The sequence below is a fragment of the Onychostruthus taczanowskii genome, unplaced genomic scaffold (assembly GCF_017590055.1).
Source record: "Onychostruthus taczanowskii isolate IOZ18803 unplaced genomic scaffold, ASM1759005v1 scaffold6, whole genome shotgun sequence".
Taxonomy (NCBI): domain Eukaryota; kingdom Metazoa; phylum Chordata; class Aves; order Passeriformes; family Passeridae; genus Onychostruthus; species Onychostruthus taczanowskii.
The window spans coordinates 18,196,741-18,221,635 of record NW_024503679.1 but is presented as its reverse complement, the minus strand read 5'-3'; the positions used below and the strand labels follow the sequence as shown (position 1 = coordinate 18,221,635).

The 24,895-nt window shown below is 50.8% G+C and overlaps 2 protein-coding genes across 6 annotated transcripts; both read left to right on the top strand.

Moving 5' to 3' along the window:
* Positions 1-264: 264 nt before the first annotated feature.
* BLM (BLM RecQ like helicase) lies at positions 265-14,799 on the top strand. 4 transcript variants are annotated; one of them, XM_041419064.1, is made up of 20 exons: positions 265-441; positions 1,530-1,704; positions 2,109-2,221; positions 2,656-2,788; positions 3,705-4,369; positions 5,057-5,233; positions 5,556-5,674; positions 6,316-6,429; positions 7,178-7,276; positions 7,364-7,512; positions 7,809-7,915; positions 8,670-8,830; positions 9,305-9,500; positions 10,225-10,415; positions 11,273-11,420; positions 11,752-11,951; positions 12,693-12,885; positions 13,020-13,142; positions 13,461-13,668; positions 14,467-14,799. In XM_041419064.1, exons 4-20 carry the CDS (start codon positions 2,694-2,696, stop codon positions 14,648-14,650), a joined length of 3,129 nt encoding a protein of 1,042 aa, XP_041274998.1. In that variant the 5' UTR covers positions 265-441; positions 1,530-1,704; positions 2,109-2,221; positions 2,656-2,693; the 3' UTR covers positions 14,651-14,799. The 4 variants fall into 4 exon arrangements, with proteins under 4 accessions (XP_041274998.1, XP_041274997.1, XP_041274999.1 ...); XM_041419063.1 differs by having other exon boundaries at positions 2,106-2,221; XM_041419065.1 differs by lacking the exons at positions 265-441; positions 1,530-1,704; positions 13,461-13,668 and having other exon boundaries at positions 2,126-2,221.
* A 728-nt stretch (positions 14,800-15,527) lies between these two features.
* Positions 15,528-23,064, top strand: WDR76 (WD repeat domain 76). 2 transcript variants are annotated; one of them, XM_041419086.1, is made up of 13 exons: positions 15,528-15,663; positions 15,855-16,364; positions 16,768-16,860; positions 17,253-17,308; positions 17,755-17,878; positions 18,663-18,764; positions 18,851-18,894; positions 18,990-19,143; positions 19,830-19,982; positions 20,595-20,809; positions 21,180-21,335; positions 22,151-22,204; positions 22,679-23,064. In XM_041419086.1, the coding sequence occupies exons 1-13, from the start codon at positions 15,595-15,597 to the stop codon at positions 22,929-22,931; spliced, it is 1,983 nt and encodes a 660-aa protein (XP_041275020.1). In that variant the 5' UTR covers positions 15,528-15,594; the 3' UTR covers positions 22,932-23,064. The 2 variants fall into 2 exon arrangements, with proteins under 2 accessions (XP_041275020.1, XP_041275019.1); XM_041419085.1 differs by lacking the exon at positions 15,528-15,663 and having other exon boundaries at positions 15,670-16,364.
* Positions 23,065-24,895: the final 1,831 nt, after the last annotated feature.

The window sequence follows — 24,895 nt, the reverse complement described above, 5'->3', positions numbered from 1 at the left end:
GCCGCCGCGGGACCGCCCGCCGTGAGTACCGCGCCTGGGCCGCGGGCCGGGGCCCCCGCCGCGGCCGGGGACTGACGGGGGCTCGTCTCGTTTGCAGGGGCTTCACCTTCAAGAAGGCGCCCCAGGGCCTGGCCGCGGTGCTGAGGGACAAGGACGTGAACACCTCGCTGGCCCTGCCCGCCTCGGCTCCGCCGGCCGCCAAAGCGCCGCCGCGGGGCTGTGTTCCGCCCCGCAGCCCCGGCCCACGGCCGGCCGGCGCCCCGGGGCCCGCGGGCAGCGGGGCAGCGCCGCAGCCCGAGCCGAGCCCCTGCTCGCAGCGCTCCGTCATCTGCCTGGAGGACTCGGCTCCCTGCAGCGGCAGCTGGGCTGCGGGGCTCGGCTGCGGGGAGCGGGCGGCTGCCGAGCCCGCCCGGGGTGCGGGCAGCGCCGGGGCTCGCCCAGGTAAGGGCTGTGTGCGGGTACCGAGCTGGGGGAGCAGCGCTGTGTGCGCCCCGGGGCTCGGCTTGGCTTGGCCTGGCCGCTCAGGAATCGCGGGCGGCTGCGAGCTCGGCACTGGCAGGCGGCCCTGGTTCCCTTTGGGTACCCCCAGCCTGGGAGCACGGCAGCGTTTTCCCCTGCAGGAGTAGCAGCTGCTCGTCACAAAGACTTATGGCATTCCCGGAATGGTTAATAATCTATAGGAATGTTGTGGAGAGAAAAGCGCTCAGAAAATTAATGCAGGACAGATGTAAAGTCATCTTACACCTAAATGGAGTACTAAACCAGAAAAAGTGACTGCTGTCCATTTTTAACACAAACACAAAAGAGCTCCAACCCTCAGTTATGATCACAAAATTCCTGCCTGTCATTGCTTTGGCAGCTCTGTCCCACAGAACTGCTTTATTTTAGATTCCTTACCCGCTGTGTTTTGAAACTTTGGACCTTTATTTGGGAAATTACCATGTTTATGCAACTGAATAACCTCCAAGAGTGTTCTGGGATGCTGCCCTTATGCTGAGTGGTGAAAAGATTTGTGAACTGTATATCTGTTCTTAATATTTTGTTGTCTTTTCCTTTCTCTGCGAAATTAATTTCAATAAGTTAATGATATTGACCTCTCTTTGTAGGATTTGTCTTTTAAGACAATACATGTACATTTACCTGCCAATTCCAGTACAGGGATTGTGCTAGCTGATGAGTCTGCACTCTTCTAAGGCTGGGACTTAATATAATAGGAGCTTTTTATAGAAACAGATTTTTATAGAAATTGTTTTTATAGAAAACTGTTGCAGAAAAATAGACCTCTTCAGTGTTTCACTTCTGCCAGGGACAGGTGACTGTAGGTTTAGCTGTATCACTTTTCCACTTCAGTGGGGGTTTGTGGGGATTTGTCTGTCTGTTTTAATGGGGGACAAAAGGGAGCAGCAAGTTTTATCCTTTGGAAGTCAGAATCTGTGTCAGTGTTTTGAAGTCTGGCTGCTGTTTTCCCCCTGTTTGTGGCAGGCTGAGTGTGCAGTGCTACCCAGCAATATCAATGACTTCTCTTGCAGCTGCTGGTGCTGAAGGGGGCCAGGAGCCACCGAGGGCTGGGAACAGCTCCCCAGAACTGGATGAGGCCAGCTGGCCGTGGGCAGGTGCTGAGCTGGAGGAGGATGACCTGGACATCATCCCTCCCTCCCCTGAGGAGGAGCTGCCTCCCTTCTCCCCCTCTGTACAAAGTGCCAGGTAATCAGAGCTCACTGCTGGAACAGCTGGCTGGTGCACGAGTAGAAAAGTTCCAAAACCAGCCCAAAACTCCTGCTTGTTAAAGAGGCACAGACTGAGCTCGTGTCTCTGCTGCTTGGCAGGTTGGTGGCTGGCAGCTGCAATTAATGCTTTAGCAAATACTAGTTTATGGCTGATGTTTTAGAGGGCTTTCACTTCAGAAAAAAAGCAGAGTAACTTTTGTAGGGGGATGGGAGGAAATTCCACACGTTGGAACCCAGGATGAGTGACTGCTGAGCTCTTGGGTTCTGCCTGGGCCTTCAGGAATTTATCTTCTCCACACATCTTAAATCCCGCTGTTCTGTGGAAGTGCCTCAGTTTACAGATACCTGTATTTTCATGGCTTTTTCTTTTGGTGTTAGCAGTGTTTTCAGAGACTCTCCCACTGGAGGAAGGTGCACACCTGGCAGCTCTGAGGCCAGGCAGGAGAAAGTTCCCACAACACATCCTGGAGGTGATCCCAGTGCAGGGGATTCAGGTACACAAAATGCTTTGGAATGTCACATCTCTGATTTTGGGGATAGTTTGCGACTATTTATCATCCTCTGTAATCCAAGAACATTAACAGATGGAGAATTAACATCTGTAGCTGCAGAGTTGACATAAATAGTTGGATTATAGACAGATAATAATAAAAAAGTGAAAAAATATGTCGATTCATTGAGTTCCTGCACACAGAAACAGTTTCTTTATGCACCTGGACTAAAAGTATGTTGGAAGTAAATTGTTTAGACTGATTTACTGTCTAAACAATTTACTTCCAACATACTTTACTTACTGGTGACAGCAGTAAGACTGTACTTGTCTTACTGCTGTCACCAGGACACCACCCTCACTGTCCTCGGTGAGGGTGCTGTCCTGGTGACAGCAGTTCTGTGGGAATGACTGTGCTGAGCTCCCTCCCCGTGGCAGGTGAGGCCGTGCCCGTGGCCCCGCGGCTGCTCGGAGTCATGGAGGCCATCTGCGAGCTGGTGGATGCCATCCCCCTGCAGGAGCTGCAGGCCCTGCGCTGCGCCCGCGCCCTGCTGCAGCACAGGGAGCTCAGGTAGGCTGGAGCAGCTCCGCGAGCAGCGGGGAGCCGCCTGCAGGTGTCTCCAGCACGCCGGAGAACGGGCCAGGACGGGATTTAAAAAGCTTGGAACGCGGGCTGAGGGAGGGAACAAAATACCCCGAACTGCTGCAAGTGTTGGGGGGTCCCTGTGTGCTGCCAGAGGGAGGATCCAGTTCCGCGGGCAGCCTGAGGAGGAGCCTGGCACCAGGTGCTTCTGCACCCACAGGTGATGTGATGTGACCTGCCGGGTGTCCTCCTCAGTTCTCCTGCCTCGGGCGTTCTGCTGGTGTTGTCTCCCCTCTCGCTGACTGCAGGGATGGGGATTTCTCCTAATATCCCTGAACTTGTCATCTTCCAGTGGAATTATTGCTGCCACAACCTGCTGCTCTGTCTGCTGTGTCAGCTGATGGCACAATGCATGGGCAAAGCATTGGGATTTGGGATTTTGGTTAGATTATTCCTGGACTTGAGACTATGAGCTTCTGTAAATGTTCTCAGTACAACAACTTATTTTATTTCTCATTGCTGCACTCAGACATAGTCTTTAGAAAGTACCTGAAAACATGATTTGGTTCAAGCATACTTTTAACTTCAAGTTTGGCTTCTTAAGGATTTATTTTTTATATTCTACCTGGCCTGGATGTGTTCCTTGCTTTTAGGAGTTCTTTTATATTGTGTCTGTGGAGATGATGTCACATGTTTTGTCATTAGTTTCTGCTGGTGGTATTTTCTCTTCCCTAGATTTGTTTGAAATAGTTTTCAAACATGGTGACTCAGAACACGACGGAACCACCATATGTTAAGATGTTTAATAGCAGTGAGGCCAAACTGTTTAATGAATGTTGTAGAACTTGGTAAAGACTAAATATATTTTTTTTTTCCTTCTTCCTTCCCTTGTTATCTCTCCCAGGAGAAAACTGCTGGCTAGTTCTGCCGGTTTGAACCAAAATGGCATAAACACCACTGTTCCTAGAAGCTGGAAGTCTCCTGTGGAGCAGGGCCCTCGTGTGTGTCCTGGTGCAGGTCCGGGTTCTGACAGAAACTCCCCCAAATCCACAAACCTCCCATCGGTGCTTTCTGTTCGTTCCAGCGACTCTTCTGCCAGAACCAACCAAACCTTGGACAGCTCTTGTGCTTCAAAGCAGGGTGCTGAGGAGATGCCCTGTCCCAGGGCAGGTGGCAGCGAGGGAGCGTCCCTCAGGCTCAGCCTCCCGTCCTGCGACAGCAGCTGGGACAGAAGTCCGGGAGCGAGGAGCGGGATCCAGCCCCTGACCAGCACAGCCCTGAAGGGCCAGAGCACAGCTCCCAGTGCCAGCCCTGCAGGGAACAGCTTGGGCACGGGCGATCCTGACTTGGAGCTGGATGCCTTTGACATCGATGACCTGGAGGAGGAGGACTGGGAGAGCCCGGTGCCCGCCGCAGCCCCCGAGGCGCCGCGCTGCCCGCCCGTCCCGCAGGGGCCACCCGCCAGATCCCTCCTGGCCAAGATCATGTCCAGAGCCAAAGGGTCAGCTGCGGGCCCCAGCCCTGCTGCTCCAAAGCCAGGCCTCTCCATGGCAACAAAGAGCCATCCAGGTGAGCTATGCTCCTGAGGGTAATTGGGTTTTTCCATTCTTAAATTCTTATTTGTTGCTTTTTGAATCTAAGACCAAGTAACTACTACAGATCACATCCATGCCTTTTGCTTGTGCAAAAGTTTCTTTTGGTTCCTTTTTTGCAAAGTCATCTTGGGGTTTTTTCCCCTCTAAATGATGCCAAACTTGAATATTCCCTTCCTGTGCTGGTTTCATGCTGCTGGAAGATGAAGCTGCTAAAATTGGAAATGAGGGTGTTTCTGTGCTTTAGTTAAATAATGATTCTGCAGCTTCTGATTCAAAGTTGTACAACGGTTTTCACTGCAAAATGTTCCAAAATGGGTTTGTGGAAGCAAACTCAGTCCCCCTGGGGCCCAGGGTTGGTTAGTGTCATTTCAGGTTAATGTAGGGACAGGCTGGCAAAACTGGAGGTGAAAATCAGAGTCACAGAATGGTTTGGGGTGGAAGAGACCTTGAATCCCATCCAGTGCCACCCCTGCCATGGCAGGGACATCTTCCACTGTCCCAGGTGCTCCAAGCCCAGTCCAACCTGGCCTTGAACACTGCCAGGGATCCAGGGGCACCCACAGCTGCTCTGGGCACCCTGTGCCAGGGCCTGCCCACCCTCCCAGGGAACAATTCCTTCTGCAACTTATGTCACAACTTATTACATTTTTCTGTCTTCCAGATCCAGTGGTTCATAACCCTGCACTGGAGCGTTTCAGGGGTATGAAGTTTCCCCATTCTGCAGAAATGATGAATATATTCCACAAGAAGTTTGGATTGCACTGTTTCCGGACAAACCAGCTGGAGGCCATCAACGCTGCTCTGCTGGGGGAGGATTGTTTCATCCTCATGCCCACAGGTACAGGGTACAGACCTGCAGCTCCTTTTGCAAGCTTTGGGACAAGCTTTTCTCTTCCCCTGTGCCTTTGTGCTGCTGGAATTCTGTGACTGCAGGATTTCAGGAGTATTGTTGCACTGGGGTATTTTGAGTGAGGGGATTGAATTTCTGCCTTCCTTAATAATTCACACAGTAACCCTTCCTTATCCTAAAAGTGTCACTTAATGGCAGGCATTGAAGTGTATTGTTTGCAAAAGCGCTGTAAAGTGGGAAATAAGGAGTAGGTGTCCATCCCTTTTCTCTTGATACCCAACACTTGCTGTGCTGTGTCTCACCCTCACAGGAGGTGGGAAGAGCCTGTGCTACCAGCTGCCAGCCTGTGTCTCTGCCGGGGTCACCATCGTTATTTCTCCGCTGAGGTCGCTGATCATCGATCAGGTTCAGAAGCTGAAGACTTTAGATGTAAGTTCCAGCAGCTTTATTGAGTGAAGCTGCAGGTAACTGCATTAGAAATCTGAATTTTACAGCGAATCCTGTGTCTCCCGAATATTAACTGCATAAATAGATTAGATGGACACTGTGAATGGCACAGGAAGTTGCCTGGGAGGAGCTAAATTGGATGAACTCGAATATCTTGGCAGCCTGACCGCTGGATTATTGCTGCTCCTGGTGTTGGGTGCTGGAGCTGTGTTTTTCAGGGCAGGGGCTGCTTCTGAGATCCTGAGAATTGTGATCACTCACCTACACAGGCACAGCCTGACTGCAGTGGGAATGAGCCCTTGGAGTTCCTGAGCTGGGGGAGCTCTGGAGGTGCTAAACATCTTTGGAAACATGGCACACAGAGCAGAAATGCAGGAGACCACAGGATCCCAGAATGGTTTGGGTTGGAAGGGATCTTAAAGTTCACCTTGTTTCACCCCCTGCCACGGGCAGGGACACCTTCCCCTAGCCCAGGGTGCTCAGATGTGTGTTCCAAACATGTGTTCCCAAGGCTGACTGCTTAGGAACTGCTTTGTAATGAGAGGTTGGGAGTTCTTCGTTTGGTTCTTCTGTTTTGCATGTAATAAAACTCAATATATTTATGCTTCTTTTTTTAAATATAGATTGCTGCAACCTACCTGACTGGTGACAGAACAGATTCTGATGCCTCAAAAATCTACATGCAGTTGTCAAAGAAAGACCCTGTCATAAAGCTGCTGTATGTCACCCCGGAGAAGGTCTGTACTTCATCTTCAGCTGTAAAACCATAGGGGCTACAAGGTGGGGGATTGATGTGAGGTGCTAAAAAACTGCACTCAGAGTAGGCTTCTGGGGAAAAAAAAAGCTAGATTTTAGATGACTCATTAAGAATCTATACAGATGTAGCTAATTTCAGTCATTAATAATTAGCCAAGAATAAGATCTGAGTATGTCTGTAAAATGTAAATTCCTAAAACAAGCTCCTATGCCCAGCTGTTTCAGTCTATCTTGATACACATTAGTGTTAATCACTGTCCAGTAGCTACTAAATCCAGACTGCTCTGAATAGGGCAATGCAGGAAAAATGCAGCATTGTCAGGGTGGTAGGAGATTGTCAGAGCGTGCCTTGGGCTGCATTATATGCTGCCTTAAAAATGTGTTATTGCACAAGAGCTTTGTAAGAGGGGGCTGGTTAGCGTGCTGATTGCGTTTCTCTCTTCAGCATTATTTTTCTCTGTCTCCTGACATAAGTAATTTAAATTTGCTGCAATTTCCTCAGAATGAGGAGCCTTGGGACGGGTGATCCCAGATGCTGGTGGGAATCCCACAGCAGCTGCTTGGTTAGGACGCAGCTGAGTGGGTTCATCTGTGTGCCTTGAGGACTTGGCTGCGCAGTGCAGGGCGATTCTGCAGCGCAGGACAGTTGTCTCTGTACTCCCAGCCAGCCCAGCTGACACTTGTAGCCCAGGTATTTTGCTTTCCATTGCCACTGGTGGCGTGTCCCAGGTGTGTGCCAGCAGCCGCCTGATGTCCGCCCTGGAGAACCTCTACGACAGGCAACTCCTGGCACGTTTCGTCATTGACGAGGCCCACTGTGTCAGCCAGGTAAAACCTCCCCTTGTTTTCAGGAATGCCAAAAGACTCCGCTGGAGCATTTTACTCAGTTGCACTTGGATTGTGTTTTCCAACCAGTGGGGCCATGACTTCCGACAAGACTACAAGCGCCTGAACACGCTGCGCAGGAAGTTCCGCTCCGTGCCCATGATGGCCCTCACTGCCACCGCCAACCCCCGCGTGCAGAAGGACATCCTGAACCAGCTCGAGATGCTCAAACCACAAGTGTGAGTTGCTCAACAGGTTGCTGAAACCGCTTGTTTGTGCCACAGAAGTTCTGAGTGGGAAACTTAGTGAAGTAAGAAAAGCCTCACAGGCCCATCTGAAAATGCTTGCGTGGCTGTATCTGATGAAGTGAAATGAAATTAAATGCATGCATGGAATTTAATAGGAGGTAGATAAGAAATATTAACATAAGAAACAAAAAACTCGCCAGCCCTTCCTTGCATGATGAAGGAAGCTGTTTAACACAACACAACTGTACCCGTAAGGCTGATGAGCACCATGAACTGTCACATTTCAGGTTTACAATGAGCTTCAACAGGCATAACTTGAAATACGACGTGTTGCCCAAGAAGCCAAAGAAGGTGGCGATGGATTGCTTGGAATGGATTAAAAAATATCATCCCCGTGAGTACTCGGCAGCATGGTGCCCACAGGCCTTTTCATGAACCACTTCTCAAGGCAGTAAAAGCTTTTATAATGCTGTAATAGTGATACATTTACCAGAAAAGCAACACGGGGGTAAAGGATGTTACTGAAAATGGGAATCAGGTTTATGTGCATTCTAAAGTTGAGGATTTAAGTTAAGATGGAAAAGTCAATTATGGTGATGCTCTTGAATAACCTTTCTGGAGCCTGCCAGAGCTTTTACGATCATGTCTTCAGAGCAATTGAGGTCACCCTATATCTTAATTGTTTAATTGCGTGGGTCTGCTTATCTGTAGTTCCCCTTGAAGCTATCTTCAGAGATTTCCATCTTTCTAGGCTCTCTTTGGAGTCCTGCAGCTCCTGCTGCTGGAGCTGGATTACACCAAGCTCCCTCAGAGCTTCTCCCATGCTGTACCCTCAGAGAGCATTTACTGAACTGCTCTAACTCTCGAATTGTGTAGGCTGTGTTCATGTATTCTAAATCCTGAGATTGCACAATACTGATGAGGAAAACATTTCTTCATTCCAACTCACCAAAAGCCTAAAAAGACTGTGTGGGAAAGGCTGTCAAGACTATCTGATGCTAATAAAATAGGTTCTGTAGTGAAGCAGTTATATCTTTACTCTTATCTTTATTCCAGCGGGAAGAGGTCGATGTCTGCTTGGCAGGTTGAGCAGGGAAAGGAAATTAAACTGTATTGTAGTTCAGATTTCTTTTGCCATCTCTTTGCAGATGACTCTGGGATAATCTATTGCCTTTCCCGGCACGAGTGTGACACCACAGCAGCCGTCCTGCAGAAGGAGGGGCTGGCTGCCCTGGCCTACCACGCCGGCCTCACCGATTCCAACAGGGATCTGGTGCAGCAGAAGTGGGTTAATCAGGAGGGATGCCAGGTGAAGAAAAACCGGGAGGAAAAGGGAAGAAAATCGGGGCACTTTTATCCCTCTTGGCCTGGGAAATAATAGGGAAGTTGTGCAGTGTTATCACCAAAGGCAGTGTTGAATAACTGATCCCAGCAGACCTGCTGGGGCACAGCGGCCACCTTTCACTGGGATTTTGTGAATGAAGGGTTGTAGCACTGTACCCAGGTGTGCTACTCCAGCAGGGAGGACCTGAGCAGTGCAGGGTTTCAGAAACAGCCCCTGGCACGCTGCTGTGCAGAGGCTGGCATTTGGGCTTTTCCTGTGTCTCGAGTGGCTCCTCCAACAGGAGGGGAGGTTGTTGCTGTTGTGTACTTGCTCTGCACTGTTACAGCTGAAATTCTGGGTCCTCCAGATTTCCTAATCCCATTCCCTGCTCTGCTTTCCATGCAGTGTTGCAGGAGTTTCCCATAATGTGTGTCTAGAACATTGTGATCTCCTTCCCAGGTGATATGTGCAACCATTGCCTTTGGAATGGGCATCGACAAGCCCGACGTGCGCTACGTTATCCACGCCTCCCTTCCCAAATCCATCGAGGGGTACTACCAGGAGTCTGGCAGAGCTGGCAGGGATGGAGAGATGTCCCACTGCCTGCTCTTCTACAGCTACAGTGATGTAACTAGGCTGAGAAGGCTCATCCTCAGTGAGTTCTCCTCTGGGGGCTTGGAGATGACATTACAGCAGTCACATTATTGCTGGTCCTTAGCCTGTGTTACTTCTCTTTTACAAGTGCCATGGATAGTTCAGTATTGCAGGGAGGGGAGAACTGGGAATCCTTACCTGGATGGTTTTCATTCAGGTGGCAGGAGCAGGATTCTTGTCACTCATACTTAATTTTAGTTAAAACCACTTCGCTTCACAGAATCATGGAATTGTTAAGGTTGGAAAAATCTTTAAGATCATCAAATCCAACTGTCAGACCAACTCCACCTCCCTGTTCACCACTAAAACATGTCCTCAAGTGGCACATCCACATATTTTTTGAGCACTTCCAAGGATAGTGACTCCATTCTGGGCATCCTGTGCCAGGGCTTTGCTACCCTTTCTATGACGAAACTGTTCTTGGTATCTTATCTAAACCTCTTCTGACACAACTTGAGGCCATCTCCTCTCATGCTGTCATGCTTACCCTTCTCTTGACTTTTTGTCATTCTAGCCTTCTCCAGTTCTCTGAAACTTCAGAGATAAAATCTGTCCTACATCTGTTCTGTACTAACCCACTCATCTTTTCTTGCCAAAGCCAATATCGCGTTTTGAGCAAAGCCAGTATTGTGGGTTTTTTAAGCAAAGCCAATTTTTTTTTCCACAGTCCATGAAAAGGCAGAGGTGCAGCTTTAACAAACACCATTGAATTTGCTGTGTTTCAGTGGAGAAGGATGGGAACAGCCACACGAGGCAGACCCACTTCAACAACCTGTACAGCATGGTGCACTACTGTGAGAACGTGGTCGAGTGCCGCCGCGTCCAGCTGCTCGCCTACTTCGGGGAGACCAACTTCAACCCCACCTTCTGCAAAGATCACCCAGAAGTGATTTGTGACAACTGCAGTAGAAAGAAGGTAAGCCCCACAGGTTTTATTTGTAGTGGTGTTAAACTGAATCTGTATTTAGTTGCATCCATAAGCGGTTACACGAGCTTTGGGAAGGCAAATGGAGTAGAGGAATAAAAGTCCTGTGTTTTTGTGAGGCTTCCAGGTGTTTTCAGGGTTTAACCATGGACTTGTGATGCTCCTGTTCCTGTCAGAGGCATAAGGATGTCCCTTGTAGGAGGCAGGAGCTTACATCAGATCCACTGCAGTGGCTATGGGGATTTCCCTTCAGCTCCTGTCCTGGTGTTTTCAGGGCAGAGCAGCACAAGGGCCGCATTAGGTGTGCACTGCTGAAGGTGATCCAAATATTTGGGGTTATGCAAACTTAGTAGCAGGAGCAGAAGGGAAGGCAGCTGTGGAGGGAAGGAAGGGATCCTGATCAGTTTGGTACCTGTGGATATTGTTTCTCAGCTCTGTGTTTGAAGCATTCCCTTGTGCAGCTGTGATTGGAGCCAAATTTGATGAGGATAATGCCTATTTAGTCTCATTCTAATGTTCTAGAGAGTGGCAGGATAATTACAGGAATGCTTCCCAAATGATTTACCTTGATTCCCAGTGTTTACCCAGCAATCTTGCACCTCACTCTACACAAATAACCCCAGGGGGATTATACACAGTCAGTTGGACTGGTTTTGTGTTATCACATCCAGAATCCCTGTGACTGTATCCCCGTAGGTTTCCAACTAGGAAATCGTGGTTTCTTTATTTGGAACAAACTCAATTCACAGCTGAGAAAAGCTCAATCATGAAAACTGAGGGTGCCAGTAACAGCTTGGATTAGGGCAGAAACACGTAGTGGCGTGTCCTAATCAGGTCTGCCTTGACAGGATTACAAATCACGGGATGTGACCGAGGATGTGAAGAGCATCGTGCGGTTTGTGCGCGAGCACTGCGGGCAGGCGGGGCGGATCAACGGCAAGAGGAACCCAGGCTCTGGCAGGTACACCCTCAACATGATGGTGGACATTTTCCTAGGTGAGTGTTCTCCCAGAAACTCCTGAACAACCTGGTGCACAAATCCCTGACCGGGAATCAAGAGGGTTGTGCAATGCCAGCAGGCGTTTAAAAAAAATGTGTATTTTGCAAAGTTAATTTTCCCAAGAATCGCTTGGTGGTAAGTGATCCAAAATAAATGAAACTGAAGATTTAATCCGTTTCAGGTTGCTATAGTGATAATAGTGGTTTTCCAGTGTTTAAAGGCTTTTTTGAATGTGAATAGACTGCCTTGGGAATCTCCCACAGGTCTGTAAATGCATGTACGTGGGCTTTGTGAGCACGGGCTCATCCTATGCTTTCTGTTGCACAGGTTCAACGAGTGCCAAGATTCAGTCTGGAATATTTGGGAAGGGAGCTGCCTATTCCAGGCACAATGCTGAAAGGCTCTTCAGAAAACTGGTCCTGGACAAGATCCTGGATGAGGATTTGTACATCACAGCTAATGACCAGGCAGTGGCATATGTCATTCTGGGAGAGAGAGCTCAGGCTGTGCTGGATGGGTCACTCCAGGTGTGTAAATATTTAGTTTCTTGAAGGCAGTGTTTTAAGGAAGGTGCTGCAGTTTGCCTTTAGCATATCCCCTTGGGTAGCTTAAACACAGTTTGCCTCCAGCTGAACTAACATCTGGTAGATGCAAGGAACAGAATCCAACATGTGTGATTCCTAGCCCAGTATTCTAGTAATAATGTTGTGGGGCAAAAAGTGAGTTTGAGAGGCTTGGAGAGGTCTAAATCTTTCTCTTCTTCCCCACCCATCTGATTCCTGCTGGACAGTGGAGGAAAGTTCTGACCCCCACAGAAAGGTGGCTAAGAAGAGAAAGAAGAAGAACCAGAACTCCCTTCTTAACTTTCTACTCTATTTTTTCCTAGTCATTGGTGGGATCTGATGGAATAGGCACTTTGTGAAGGTCTTGTAAGAGTCCCAGGTTTCTTGAGGCAACACCTGTGCATTGGTGCTGTGTTTGGAGCAGGACAGAGCCCTCAGCATTACCCCAGTGAGCTCTGTTTGAAGCCAGCTGGGAACTGGGCTCTTGGGAGGTTTTCCTTCTCTCTAAACTCTGCCAGCTCTTTGTTGAGGAAACTGGGGTGTGGTTGAGGGGCCTGTAAAAACTTACTTTAAAAATGCATGCTGAACAGCTTTTTTTGGTCCATCAGAGGATACTCTGTGTTTCCTGAGCTGTGTCTGTCCCTGTGTTACCAGTCAGGGTGTGCAGGAGCCCTGGCAGCAGTTATGGATGGCTCGTTTTAACAGGTGGAGTTCCACGAGACAGAGAGTGCCAGTGCCATCAGAAGGCAAAGGGCTTCCATGGCAAAGATGTCCCAGCGGGAAGAGCTGGTGAAACAATGCCTCAGTGAACTTACAGACACCTGCAAAACCCTGGGCAAAGTCTTTGACGTGCATTACTTCAACATTTTCAGTACTTCCACCCTAAAGAAAATAGCAGGTGAGGTCAGGTTGCTTACAAGTCCATTGGGGCTTCTGCATAGAGGGGCACAGAAAGGAATTCATTTCCTTCAGGGTATCTTTATAAAAAGTTAAATGTTTGATGTGTCTGAGGGGTGCTTTGCTGTGCTGCAGAAACCTTGTCCTCGGACGTGGAGGTGTTGCTGCAGATCGACGGTGTCACAGAAGACAAACTGGAGAAGTACGGTGCAGAAATAATTAAAGTGATGGATAAGTACTCAGAATGCTCCATCCCAGGTGTGCTTTGTACCTCAGTGTGTACTTCTGTTCAGTGCCTTCCTCTCCTCCTCTAGCAGATGGTTGATTCAAAACTTACCACGATTTAATCACAAAGAGCTAATTCTTACAGTTCAATAATTCCAAAAGGGGGCAATCACTTTCAGAACACACCAAAGTCTTTCTGCCTTCCCACTAGAGAAAGATTCAGGGTGTATCCAAAAGACTGGGGGTGGGCCAGCGCAGAGGAGGTGAGGAACAGCCTGGACAGATGTTCTGACACCACCAGTGTGTTCTGGTGCCTGACTGAGTTAGTTTTCCCTCCCTGCCTGTGTGTAGAAGATGCTGCCTGCCCGGGTGGGGACGCAGCCACGGGGAGCACGGGCTCTCTGGGGAGCGATGGAGAGGCAGAGGATGCAGGTACAACCTCCAGCTATTTTGGCAATAACACAAACCAGAGGAGGAAAAGGAAGTGGCCGCCGACCTCCAGGGACTCCAAGAGGAAAAAGACGAGTGGTGGTGGCAGCCAGCAGTTCCACCCCAGAGGGTACATGCCTGGGGTCACTTGTCACTTCTGTCTCACAGTGCTGCTCCCAGCACTGCAGTTATCCCACTGCAGATTCTGAGCATGGGCTTAAATAATGGCGTTAAAATTATCTGGGTGCCTGGTCAGAGCTGCTCTGCTGTGCTTTTCTGCATGTTTGTTTTTAAAGCTGGAAGGAAGGATATTTAACGGTTGTCCTCACACCTGACAGCCACAGGCTGAGCAGGGAACGCTACATTTCAGTGTACATTTCAGCAGGCTCACCAGGTTCCTTGCTTGAAATCATAAACAGGTCTTAAAACTTTGAACATTTGATGGAATAATTGAACTTCAGCCCCTTGTTAATTCAGATTCTCTTTCTGACTGTATCATGCAAAGCAACACCTGCATCTGCTGTTGGTTGGTCTTGAGCTTCTCAGGCAGATGTGCCACTTCCCAAGGATTTCCCCTTCCCTGCCCCAGTTCTCATCATTCTGCTCCCTGGTTTTTGTAGCAAATGGTTTTCCCAGCCCAGCAGGTTTTGTCCCACTCTTGGCACGTTCCAATCTACTGGGATATCTGCCATGAGCTCTGCTGCCTCTGAAGTGTCGCTTGCTGTTGCTGCTCACCCTTGGGTACATCCCAGAGCAACAGCTGTACTGTTTGCATTTCAGAGGTCGTTTTGCAGCCATGTGTGTTAAAAAAAAAGAAAAAAAAAATTACAAAATGAGTGTGTAGTCCTCTAGAAAATGCGGTGGTGGCTGTGTGAGCACAGGGCAGGTGCCACAGGTGTCTCACACACACCTTCTCTGATTTTTGCAGTGGCTACAGCAGGTACAGAAGGACCAAGAAGCTGCCAAGTTCGAAGGCTCCAGCTTCCTCCGGTACCAGCTCCGTGTCCTACAGCACTGGTGGCACACAGGGAGCTGCTGGGAAGCTGGCCATGATGGCACTGCCCAAACCCAAATCCAGGAGCTTCCTTCAGCCTTCATATTCCATATTTTAGCTGGGAAACGCAATTACTGGATGAATTTCCCGCAGATGGAATCACTGTTTATTAAATTTTTGTTTAGTTTGCTGCTGCTGAGCCTTCTGGGACTTGTGTATTTGTCGAGTACAAAAGCTCACATTAAATAAATATTTTTTAACTTGTCAGTTTATTTGGGCCTTTCTGCTTGTGAGTGGTTATAGAAACTCTCCCTTGGTGACACTCCTCCTGTGATGCCACTTTACAGCCCCCTCAGGGACATGATCAAGACCACAAATGCTGGGGGCTGCGTGTCCCCAGAGCTGTGGCTGCCTCTGTCCTCGCTTGCTCCTGCCTCAGTGCTCCAGAGCTGGCAGCTGGGCTGCTCCTCTGGAACGAACATGTTGGGAGGGAAAAATTAATGTTTTTAACTCTCCTATGTGATTCCCCACATCCTGGAACTGGGAGTGTCTAACCCTGCCCTGGGTGTGCTTTTTTTTCAGTTACCGTTGTTTTATTTTTAAGCCGAGATCTTGTCAGTGCTGTGGGCCTCACCCGGGCGGTGTCGGTGTGAGGGCGGCTGTGCTCAGGGCAGGGCAGGACGGGCCTGGAGCCCAGCATTTCATCCGCTCTTCCTGGGCAGCGAGTCCGCACGGCTGGGCTTGGGAGGGACCTTGAAGCGCACCCCTGCCATGGCAGAGACACCTTCCACCATCTCAGGCTGCTCCCAGCCCCACTGCCCACCCTGGCCTTGGGCACTTCAGGGCTCCAGGGGCAGCCACAGCTGCTCTGGGCACGCTGTGCCAGGGCCTCCCCTGCCCCAGGGAGGAATTTCGCGGGACGCCGGCTCTCCGTGCCCTGCGGCAGTGCGAGCCCGGGCGGAGCCGGCGCTGAGGGCGCTGAGGGCGCTGAGGGCGCTGAGGGCGGGCCCGGCCGGGCAGGCCCTGCGCGGGCGGGAAGCGCCGCTCCGCCCCGCGCGCGCCATGGCGCTGTCCCAGCCCGGGCCGCGGCAGGCCGAGGAGCCGGCAGCGCACCGCCGCCAGCAGCTGCAGGTGGGGGCCGCGGGGAGGAGAGGCGCTGACATGGGAGGGGACCCGGGCTCTGGCAGGAGAGGGGACACGAGAGGAGCTGCGCTGTGAGGGGAGAAACCGGGGAGATGAGGAGCGGGGCGGGTCGGGTTCAGGGCCCGCCGGTGCCGGGGGTCCGGCCGCGGGTTCCCGCCGACTGCCGTTCGTCCCCGCAGGAGTCCACCCCGTCAGGCCCCGCCGAGCCGCGTTCGCCCCATCAGGAATCCTCCTCGCCGGGCCCCGCCGAGCCCCGTTCACCCCCGCAGGAGTCCCTCCTGGCGGGCCCTCCCGAGCCCCGTTCACCCCCGCAGGAGTCCCTCCTGGCGGGCCCTCCCGAGCCCCGTTCACCCCCGCAGGAGTCCCTCCTGGCGGGCCCCGCCGAGCCCCGTTCACCCCCGCAGGAGTCGCCCCCGGCGGGCCCCGCCGAGCTGCGGCCGAGCGCGGCCCCGGGGCTGTGCCGGCAGCTGCGGGTGGTGCTGACGCCGCTGCCCGCGGCGGCCTGGCCGCGGCCCCAGAAGCGGCTGCTGAACGCCCGCTCCCCGGCCGGCAAGAGGCCGTGCCTGGAGCCCGACAGCGGCCCCAGAGCGGCCCCCGGCTCCCCGCCCGGCCCCAGCTCGGCTGCCCGCGGCCAGGACTGGCTGTGGGATGCGGACAGCGACGGCAGCGACGCGGGAGACGCGGCTCCGGTGAGTACCCGGCCCCGGTTATCATCTTTATAGAAGTAAAGCTTTTATGTGTTTTTCTTCCGTAAGTAGGTTTTATTCCCCCTTTTTAACCTCTGGCTGGCAGCGTCCTACTTCATCTTACCCTTTCACTGAAGTTTTAAATTCTTTATTGAGTCTCTTCATTATTGCTTTCATTATTAAAAGTTTTGATACAGTTCTCTTCACAGAGTTAATGCCAGAGTAAGTTTTGTAAAGCAAACTGGAGCTGTATGGACAGATTTTGATACATGACCACCCCAATTTGTATGGTGTTACATTTGTTAAAAATAATTTAATCAGTTTAGAGACTCTCTTCCCTGAGCCCAGGACCACTCTTGCAGCCGTGTACTGTATGATGGAGAGTGACTGTCTTTTCATTCTGTAGGATGGATACTCCCACCTATCAGCCTATGAAAGGAAAAGACTAAAGAACATCACAGAAAATGCTAAATTCTTTGCCGCTCTAAAGCTGCATGAGGTTTGTATTGGATCTAAATAGCATCAAAATGCTCTTTCCAAGTGTCAGAGTTGTACTGTCATCTCTCCTGCTGTGAAACCCTTTCCTCACTGGGGCAGCTGTATATGAGGAAAGCCATGAAAATCACAGAATCCTGGAATATTTGGAAAGGACCTTAAAGTTCCTTTCATTCTACCTCCTGCCATGGGCAGGGACACGTTCCATAGACTGGGGTGCTCCAAGCCCCATCCAGCCTGGCCTGGAACACTTATAGGGATGGGGCAACCACAGTTTCTTTCTTCTTACTATAAATAATTGCAGTAAGTTCATCGCTGCCTTGAGATAATTGTATTTTATACAGGTTAATTCTTTAGGCTCATTATCTATAATTAGTCTCTTTTTTTCTCTTTAAGTCAGCTGCAAGACTCAACCAACTTACCACCAAAAGGCAATCTCAGGTCACTAAAAGGTACAGTAACAGTAGATGAGATTTATATCCTCGATTCTTCATTGTGGGAGGAAAACAAGTGTTGGGAAAACGTGAGGGGAAAAAAAAGGAGAGGGTGTGAGCAAGGTGCAAGGGAGAGGGTAACCAGTAAATGTGGAGGAGAAGACATTGGCTGTGGCAAAACAGTGCCAGGTCAAGCAGAAGATGAGCTGAAGCCCAAATAAAGAGTGAGCTGTGTGATGGGAGAAGGTGGGAATGTCTGGGCGGATAATGAATGAGGAGAGCTGGGAAGGGATGCGGAGAAACAGAGGGGCGGCACCTGCGTGTGCACTGCAGAGCGCTCGTGGCTCTGTTCCTCACTGCCACGGGTGGAAAAGCAGGCCCAGGAGGGGCTGGTGCCAGCCAGCTGTGCCCTTGGCTCTGTCCCTAAACTCTGCTCTGTAGCTGAGGTGTTCTGGTTGTTCCAGGCCCAAGCCTAAGAAGGTGGAGGATGAGCCAGCGCTGCGGCGATCCATGCGCCTGCTCAGGGTGGAGCCTCCGCTGGACATTCCGCTGCTGGACACGTTTTCCCGGCCAGACGCAGAGGAATATGTGAGATGGGAAGGGCTGCAGGGGGGGTGGGTGAGCAGCAGCTTTGGAAAGGCCCTGCTGGTGGCACCGGTGGGTGGCACTGGGCATTGCGCTCAGCCATTTGGGAGCTGTGACACAGGGACAGGAAGGAAGGGTGGCTTCTGTCACCCCGAGCAGGTGCCACGGTCTCACCACCAGCCAGGCAGTGCTCTGTGGCCCAGGCTGATGGCGTGGTGCAGTTGGGCATCCACAGAAGTGTCCCGAGGTAGAACATTCCATAGCAACAGCCCATGGAGCTGGGCAGCCTTAAATCCAAAGGTTTATTACTCTGGTTTTTATTTCGCTGTAACTTCTGAAATGGTTTTGTTTTCCTGGGTAATATTTACCATCTCTTTGAAGCAGTGATGGAGCAACAAGTAAAAGGCATGTTGTTCTGAGAGATGGGAATTTAAATCTTCCATGGAGCTGTAGAGTAGATTTGAATCTGTAGTAAAGGTCTTGCTGGAGTATCAGGAGAGGAAGAAACCCAGGGAGGCAGTTGGTCTGTGCTGCCACTGAAATTCTCTTTATCTTTTTAATAAGGTTATCACCTTCTTTTTTCACTGTTTGTTTCCTGTCCTGTGGTCTGTGCTGCCAGTGACATTCTCTTTATCTTTTTAATAAGGTTATGATATCACCTTCTTTTTTCACTGTTTGTTTCCTGTCCTGTGGTAGGCATGTTCTCAGAATGTCTGGTGTGGGGAAAGTACCAATTCACCTTGTTTGTGGTTTAGTTGGGTTACAAAAATTGCCAATGTCCTCCCAGCCTCCAGTTCCAGTGGGACCTTTGCCCATGCTTCCAGAGAGTCAGGTGGCGAGCAGTAAAAGGACAGAGGCCTTACTGAACACGTGGATGAGGATAAGTGAGGTATTACTGGTTTTATTTGTTCATTTTGGATCATGTCATTTCACTGGGGCTCTGATTTTGATTGGATATCTCCTTTCTGTCGGTAGGAGAAAGCGAATGATGCTGAGCGGGACACACCTGACTTGAAGAGGTGATGTGAAAACAGCAGCCAAAACTGGGGGTTGTCTGGCCCCCCTTCCTTCCCTAATGAACGTTTTGGTGATGGTTGTCATTTTGGTTTTCCAGGTACCAGGAGATCCTGGCCAGCATGGTGCTGAGGGAGGAGGACATCAGGAAGGTGGTGAAATCCCGGGTGTGTTCCATGGCCATCCACCCTTCTGAAAGCACCATCCTTGTGGCAGCTGGAGACAAGTTGGGGCATGTTGGCCTCTGGAACGTGGTGAGTGGTTGATGTGCTCCTCACCTGAACAGGTGTGTGGCTCAGGACAGCTGCAGGTGGGGCACAGCCTGGGGTGGCATTTTGTCAGGCTCCTGAGAGTGTTTTAGGATTTTTCCATTCTTAGGGATAATACCTGGTGGTTGTCAAGAGTGATTGTCAGATGTAGAGTTGCCAGAACAGCTTTCCCTTTTGCTCTCCCTTGTATTTTTCTGAAGTTTGAGACCAGAATCATCTTTGTGGGATGAACCAGAACTTGGTCCAAAATGACCTGTTCAGTTTCTTTTAAAATATCAAAGTGATGAAGAGAAGACACAGGAGATCCTGTATTCCTGCAGTTTGGGTCGCTAAGTCAGCCTGAGCTCTCAGTAACCCAGTGTGTCCATATTTTCATGTGGTAGCAGAAACCAGCTGTGTGGGTTAAAATGAGCCAGGTGCTGCTGTCCAGATCCAGGGCTGGTGGCTGCAGTGGCACAAATTGCAGCAGGAAGTTGCAGCTTTCCATAATTAGGGACCAGAAGCAGTCTCACTGTCCATATCACCTGTGCTGTTGTCTGCTCTCACCCAGCACCCTCTGCCTCCTCCAAAAAACATTCAAAAGACAGAGATTTGGCGTTGGGAGTCGTAGTCATTAACAGAAATACCTGCAGTGATCAGCACCTGTGTCTGTGGGATCTGTCGTTTTGCAGGGCTGCGGGACGGAGGAAGGAGCCCACATGTTCATCCCCCACAGCTTCCATGTCAACTGCATGCACTTCTCTCCCTGCAACCCTGCTCACTTGCTGTCCCTCAGCTATGACACTCTGCGCTGTGGCGATGTCACCAAGGCTGTCTTTGATGAGGTGAGGCACTGCTGGGAAGGTTTAGTCTGCTTGTACCAACTCATTCTTTGGTTGTACTATTAACAGGAAAGTTCAGGCTCTAGTTCCACAAGGACGTGTGAATCAACATTTAATTAGCATCACATAAATAGGGAGACGTTTCCTACTCACCAAAACCCAGTGACAGCCTTGGTTCTCCCAGTTTCCAAGTTTACATTTCTGCACATGATTAAAAGTTTACATTTCTGCACATGATTAAAAGTTTCTGGAGCACTGGAGAAGGGAAAGATATCATTAATCCTTGCTCAGCATGTGCTGAAGGCCAGCAGCTCTTTGATTGCTGGAACACTGAGGTGACAGTACCTTGTAGGAGCTCTGACAGGGAATTTGGAGTGTGCTGGTGCTGGTCTGGTTTGGATGGTTAATTGTCTCCTAATTATTTCCCCTGTGGAAAGCATCCTTGTTTCACAGAAGGGTTACCTGCGCAGCTGGATGAAGCTGTCACATGGGCTGCCTGGTTTTTAGTGAACTAAAGAGGGAAAGGATGAAACCCATAGCCCAGGGAGTGTTGGGGTGTTAGAACAACTGCCTGTTTCCTTTATTCTGGTGACATTTAACCTTCCCTGGGCTCAGATCTGCAGGAGTGAGGAAGACTTGTCCTGCTTCGACTTCCTGGAAGAGAATGCCTGCACTGCCATAGTGAGTCACTGGGCTGGGCACGTGGCTGTCGTGGACAGACGGACGCCAGGGGTGTCCTCGGAGCTCTCTGTGGACATTGGCTTCAGGAAGACACGGACAGTCCACGTGCACCCCGTGAAAAAACAGTATTTCCTGGCTGCTGGGTCCGTGTACGTACCCAGACTGAACTGGCTGTGTTTTTTGGTGGGCTCTGGGCTGGGGGAGCTGGGGCTGAGGAGATTCTCAGCCTTGATTGATAGTCAGAACTGTCTCAGTCCTTTTAGAAAACAAGTCTCCATCCTTAGCAGGGTTTGAGGTGGGATTTGGTTTGATTTCCCAGATCAAATGGGGACAAATGGGCCCTGCTGGGCTTTGTATGGAGGGCTGGTTGGGGTGGTTTTGTTACTCCCAAAATCCCTCAGAGCCACCATTTGAGTGCATATTGAAGCTCTGAACCAGCTCCCACACAGCCTGCCGTGCTCTGGAGCTCTTCTGGTGAAGGAAGCATAATTACTGAAGTGTTTGTGGTACCTGTTGCAGGGATGTTTGTATTTTTGATGTTCGGTACCTTCGGAACGCCAAGGAGAACAAGCCCCTGAGCACTCTGACAGGACACACCAGAAGTGTGGCCTCAGCCTATTTCTCACCTGTCACTGGCAGCAGGGTGGTGACAGTGTGTGCTGATGACCACCTGAGGTAAGGCTGTGGAAGGAAGAATCCTCATGGAAAATACCAGCTGTTTGGGTGGGTTATTACTATTATTATTATTATTATTATTATTATTATTATTATTATTATTATTATTTTCCACATGACCCATCATCAAGCACCTTCTGTCTTTATCACTTTTAAAAAATTAAAAATATTTACTTGTATTAATATTTTTTATGTAGTTCTTGATGATCTTTTGGTTTGGTTGGTTTTTTTTCCCAATTCTCATTTTCCCTTAGGATATTTAAAAGAAAACTACACAGGTACTGTTAATCTTTAAAAAACAAACAAAATCAAACCCCACAGAAACAGCCAGCCAAAACCTGGCTGGTGAACACAAACACAAAATGCTCAGAAACTAAATTTGTTTGTAGCTGGTACTTGAAATAATGATGATATCAGCTCTTCTGTAAACAGCCTACCATTTCATCATTTAAGCTGCTGTGAGTTGCTTGTGTTAGAGGTTCTTTTTCTCCTGGTTCCTTTGTGAGCGAATTTAGATGATTACCTGATTTTGTGGGGGCCCCGAGGGGGGGAGCCCAGGTTCATGGGGGTGGAGGAGCAGGTGGGGTGCTGGGCTGGCCGTGGGGCTCTGCAGCCCCTCCAGAGCTGCCAGCCAGGGTGGGCTGCAGTTCCAGCTGAAGGCAATTCCAGTTCCCTGAGCACGTGCAGTGCTTCCAGCTGGCTGCTGGAAGTGGCTGGGTGTCTGTGCACACTCCAGGGCTGCTGCTCTGTGTGAGGCAAGGGCTGGCTTTTTAGCCACACAGGTTCTTGGTGTTAACGTGCTCTTCTGTGCCCAGGGTCTACGACACCACGTCCGTGTCATCCAGTGTCACATTGCTCAGCTCCATCAGGTGAGGACAGCACGCCTGGGCCAGGGCAGCGCCGAGGCTGCTCCTGTGGGTCTGCAGGGACAGGACACAGGGAGTGGCTCTCACTGCCAACGGCAGGGATGGATGGGATTTTGGGAAGGAATCGCTCCCTCTGAGGGTGGTGAGGCTCTGACACAGGGTGCCAGAGCAGCTGGGGCTGCCCCTGGATCCCTGGCAGTGCCCAAGGCCAGGCTGGGGCTTGGAGCAGCCTGGGATAGAGGAAGGTGTCCCTGCCCATGGCACGGGTGGCACTGGGTTATCTCTAAGGTCTCTCCCAGCCCAAACCATTCTGGTATTCTTGTCCCATCCTGCCCATCCCAGGACAGGGATCCACTGCAGGGATCTGAGCACTGCAGCGTGAGTGCTGAAGGTTTAGAAGGCAAGGGAGCAGATGGTTCATAAATGATGATTTAAAAGGCTGGATTCACAAGGAAGAACGTTCCTCTTCCCCTGCAGCCACAACAACAACACGGGCCGCTGGCTGAGCCGCTTCAGGGCCATCTGGGACCCCAAGCAGGAGCACTGCTTCCTGGTGGGCAGCTTGGCACAGCCCAGGCAGATCGAGGTCTTCCAGGACACAGGGAAGTTGCTGCACTCCTTCTGCAACGTGGACTGCCTCAACTCCGTGTGCTCCATCAACGTCGTCCACCCCAGCCAGAACATCCTGGTGGGAGGCAACTCCAGTGGCCGCCTCCACGTGTTCAAATAGAAGTGTCCTAGATCTTTATTTTTTACCTTCCTGCACTGACTTTGTTTATTCTGTGTTAAGCAGTTCCGAAGCTGACTGTTGTTTCTCAGGACGGAAATGTACTTTGAAAGTTAAAATAAATAGTTTAAACTGCCTTTGGCACCCATGTCTTCCATGGAAATAAAAGTGATCCTTGAGCCCCCAGCTCCCTCAGCCACTCCTGGGGCTCCAGCCCCTCAGTTCCTTCCTTGTGAGGGGGCCAAAACTCCTGGGTGCATTTGTAAAATTGTGCTCCTGGAGTACAGAGACAAGCAAGGCACTCACCTGCAGCTCTGGAACTCTCACTCCAGTGAGAAGCTGCTAAAAGACCAAATTTCTCACAGTTTGAGCTGTTCTCACAAGAAAAATCAGAATCACTGAACAAAGCTCATCCCAACTCTTGCTTTTCATGATATTTAAATATTTATTTAAATTTAAAAATACTTTTCATGGCACCAATGATTTTATGCTAACTAAGGTATTGGATATGTAGAAAAAGGTACATTTTGAAGGAAAAAAAGATGTAACTTACAGTATTTGGCACATGAAAGGTTAATCTCTAGGTTTTCTTTATGAAAACTAAGAAATTCACATTTTCAGGTATTTTACCGTCTACTGCTGAAAGATGCAGTACGCTAGGACGAGATTCATGGGTTTCTGATCTCAGAACCTACGGAAACAACATCTTGATAGAAAGACTGGTAAAACTAACAGGGCCTGAAACACACGACAGGACCTGTAAGCGACGGGAGAAACGCACAACGGGAAATCGCCGGTTCTCGCGGTTCAACGCCGGGGGGGCAGCGGCAGAGGTGCCCTGGGGCTGGCACAGAGCGTTACCCGAGGAAAGCCAAGGTGGAAGGGCCCAGCTGGGGGCGGCAGAGGTGCCCTGGGGCTGGCACAGAGCGTTACCCGAGGAAAGCCAGGGGGGTCGCAGGACGTGTCCGAGAAGGATGGAGCACGTGGGATGGAGCTGTGCTGTCACACGTCACACAGAACATTGCAGTGAGGAGAGGAGGAGGAGGAGGAGGAGGAAGGACGACACTGCAGCGTTAACCCGGGGTAAAAAATGTCAGCGTCGGGACGAGCACAACTGCATAGAAACATCAGCGCTATGGGCTGAGGTAGGAACACTACACTAAGAGTTAATTCTGCTATGTTGCATAAAACAGGATTATCATGTAAAAAAATCGCTCCTCCGCCTCCTGGAGCCTTCCCCGGGGCTCTTGGAGCCTTCCCCGGGCTCCTGGAGCCTTCCCCGAGCACCTGGAGCCTTCCCCGGGGCTCCTGGAGCCTTCCCCGGGCACCTGGAGCCTTCCCTGAGGCTCCTGGAGCCTTCCCCGGGGCTCCTGGAGCCTTCCCCGGGGCTCCTGGAGCCTTCCCCAGGATCCTGGAGCCTTCCCCGGGGCTTCTGGAGCCTTCCCTGGGGCTCCTGGAGCCTTCCCCCGGCTCCTGGAGCCTTCCCTGGGGCTCCTGGAGCCTTCCCCCGGCTCCTGGAGTCTTCCCCAGGATCCTGGAGCCTTCCCCAGGGCTCCTGGAGCCTTCCCGGGGCACCTGGAGCCTTCCCCAGGATCCTGGAGCCTTCCCCGGGCTCCTGGAGCGTTCCCCAGAGCCTTCCCCGGGGCTCCTGGAGCCTTCCCCGGGGCTCCTGCGTGCTCTGGAGCCGGGGCTGGACCCCAGCCCTCCTCGGGCCTCGTGCTGTGACCCGGGCAGGGGGGCTGTGCCCCCCACGGGACCTCTCCCCTTATTGCAGTGACAAGGAGGCCGTGTGGCCCAGCGTCACCGTCCCGGCGGTGGGTGCTGGATGCCCAAATGCAACACAGACATCAGGCTTTGTAAAACTGCAGTTATGGCCCCAGCTTACAGAAAAATCTCTCCCTGAGATGAAATTAGACTTGCTCAGCTGTTTTCCCCCTTCTGGTTTGGTTTTTTTTTTTTTTTTGTCT

What these genes read in the sequence shown, in the direction of transcription:
- BLM (XM_041419064.1), top strand. Translation starts at nt 2,694, where the DNA reads ATGGAGGCCATCTGCGAGCTGGTGGATGCCATCCCCCTGCAGGAGCTG. An exon ending in AGAAGCTGAAGACTTTAGAT is followed by an intron (nt 5,675 to 6,315) that starts GTAAGTTCCAGC and finishes TTTTAAATATAG; the next exon opens with ATTGCTGCAACCTACCTGAC. An exon ending in CTCAGAATGCTCCATCCCAG is followed by an intron (nt 13,143 to 13,460) that starts GTGTGCTTTGTA and finishes GCCTGTGTGTAG; the next exon opens with AAGATGCTGCCTGCCCGGGT.
- WDR76 (XM_041419085.1), top strand. Translation starts at nt 15,768, where the DNA reads ATGAGGAGCGGGGCGGGTCGGGTTCAGGGCCCGCCGGTGCCGGGGGTC. An exon ending in GACACACCTGACTTGAAGAG is followed by an intron (nt 18,895 to 18,989) that starts GTGATGTGAAAA and finishes TTGGTTTTCCAG; the next exon opens with GTACCAGGAGATCCTGGCCA. An exon ending in ACATTGCTCAGCTCCATCAG is followed by an intron (nt 22,205 to 22,678) that starts GTGAGGACAGCA and finishes CTTCCCCTGCAG; the next exon opens with CCACAACAACAACACGGGCC.